Here is a 1,771-nt window from a genome sequence, read left to right as displayed (position 1 = left end):
GAGCCCTCCTGTTCTGTGAGCAGCTGTGCCCAACCTGTGGGCTGTGAGGCCCCTTCCTGCCAGCCAGTTCTCTGTGTACCCACTCCCTGCCAGTTCATTGTGTGCAAACCCAGCTGCTGCCAGCCAGTCATCTGTGAGCCCAGCTGCTGTTCAGCTGTCTGCACTGTGCCTAGTTCCTGCCAACCAGCAGTCTGTGAGCCTGCTTGCTGTCAGCCGGTCTGCCCCACACCTAGCTGCTGTCCATCTGTCTGCTCTGTGGCTAATAGCTGCCAGGCTGTCTGCTCTGACCCCAGTCCTTGTGAGCCATCTTGCTCAGAGCCCAGCAACTGCCAGTCAGCTCCCTATGTGGCTCTGGTCTGTGAGCCTGTCTGTCTTCGCCCTGTCTGCTGTGTTCCAAGCCCTTGTGAGCCACCTTGTGTCTCCAGCACTTGTCAAGAGCCCTCTTGTTGCATCTCCAGCATCTGCCAACCCATCTGCTCTGAGCCCAGTCCCTGTTCAGCAAGTATCTATGTGCCCAGTCCACGGCAACCTACCTGCTACATAGTCAAGCGCTGCCGGTCACTCTGCCGTGAGCCCGTTTCCTGTCCATCTACCTCCTGCCAACCACTCTGCTGCCGCCCGGGGTCTTCTGCATCTGCCATCTGCCAACCAACTTGCTCTCGGACTTTCTACATACCCAGCTCCTTCAAACAGAAGGCTGTTTGCACCCCTTCGGTTTCTTACCGCCCAATCTGTCGCCCAATCTGCTCTGGACCCATCACTTACAGGCAGCCGTATATGACATCCATCTCCTATCGCCCTGCCTGCTACCGCCCATGCTATTCCATCCTGCGCTGCCCGGCCTGTGTAACTTCACTCTCTTACCGTCCCATCTGCTCCCATCTGCCTTGTGCTGACTCCTGTAAACGGGATTGCAAAAAATCTACTTCTAGCCAACCGGATTGCACTGACTCAACATCCTGCAAGGCCGAGGTCTCAAATGCCAGTCCCTGCCAGCCCAGTGAAGGCAAACCCACCAGCCCAACCACCCGTAAAGCCGCAGCCAGCCCGCCTACTGCCACCAAGCCTGCTGACCACTGATCTGGCCTCAGCCCACTGATTCCTGCAAAGAAAACCTCCAGCTAGAGAGAAACCTTAAGTACCCTCCCCAAAGCTCACAATGATTTACTTAGAATCTTTCTGCACCATCACTTGCCATCTTCTTATACTTCAAAGAACTCACCAGAAATGTTAGTCTCCTAATGGTCCAAATGAAGGTGCCCTGGGCACCTAGAGGGGGATCATTCTGGGTTCCTGCCTGCTGCTGCCATCAAGCTGAAAAGAGCGACTTCACCACATCATCTTGAGTCCCTTTCCCAGCATTAAGTTTTTTCTGTCCTCATGCATGTGCTCCCTTTCTGGGTGTACTCATGTTCCTTGGGGACTTCTTCCATGAGAAAAAGATATTTAACTGTCCAATAAAGTGGCTAAGTTGAAGTGACATGCTGTTCTCATTGCTCTGTTAATGTCATACTCTCATCAGCTAACTTGGTTTGTCTTCAAGAGCAGCTTTATCCATTCATCTATCCAACAAGCTTTATTAGACAGCTGTTAGCCAGGAACTGTGTTAGGCTGTAGGAATGAGAAGACTAAAGTCTCAGTCCTTGTTCTCAGGGAGCTCACTATCAGGATGGGGGTGGGGGAGACAGATAGGCAGAGAGACAGTTACTTCATTGCATTGTGCTAAGTACTGGGAGAGAAGCAAGCATAGGGCAGTTTGAACTCAGCAGGG

At 52.8% G+C, this 1,771-nt stretch overlaps 1 protein-coding gene across 1 annotated transcript in view; it reads left to right on the top strand.

Annotated features, from left to right (window-relative positions):
• The window catches only part of LOC118025151 (keratin-associated protein 16-1), a 1,315-nt gene extending 235 nt beyond the window's left edge, over positions 1 to 1,080 (top strand). The window contains 1 exon segment of the mRNA XM_035027476.1: positions 1 to 1,080. This exon segment is cut by the window's left edge and continues 10 nt beyond it. Coding sequence (XP_034883367.1) covers positions 1 to 1,080 — 1,080 coding nt within the window.
• Positions 1,081 to 1,771: the final 691 nt, after the last annotated feature.

This window comes from Mirounga leonina, unplaced genomic scaffold (genome assembly GCF_011800145.1).
Source record: "Mirounga leonina isolate KUSES-001 unplaced genomic scaffold, KU_Mleo_1.0 Mir_200, whole genome shotgun sequence".
NCBI lineage: Eukaryota > Metazoa > Chordata > Mammalia > Carnivora > Phocidae > Mirounga > Mirounga leonina.
The sequence above is the reverse complement of the archived record's forward strand: the minus strand, read 5'-3'. Positions and strand labels throughout refer to the sequence as shown.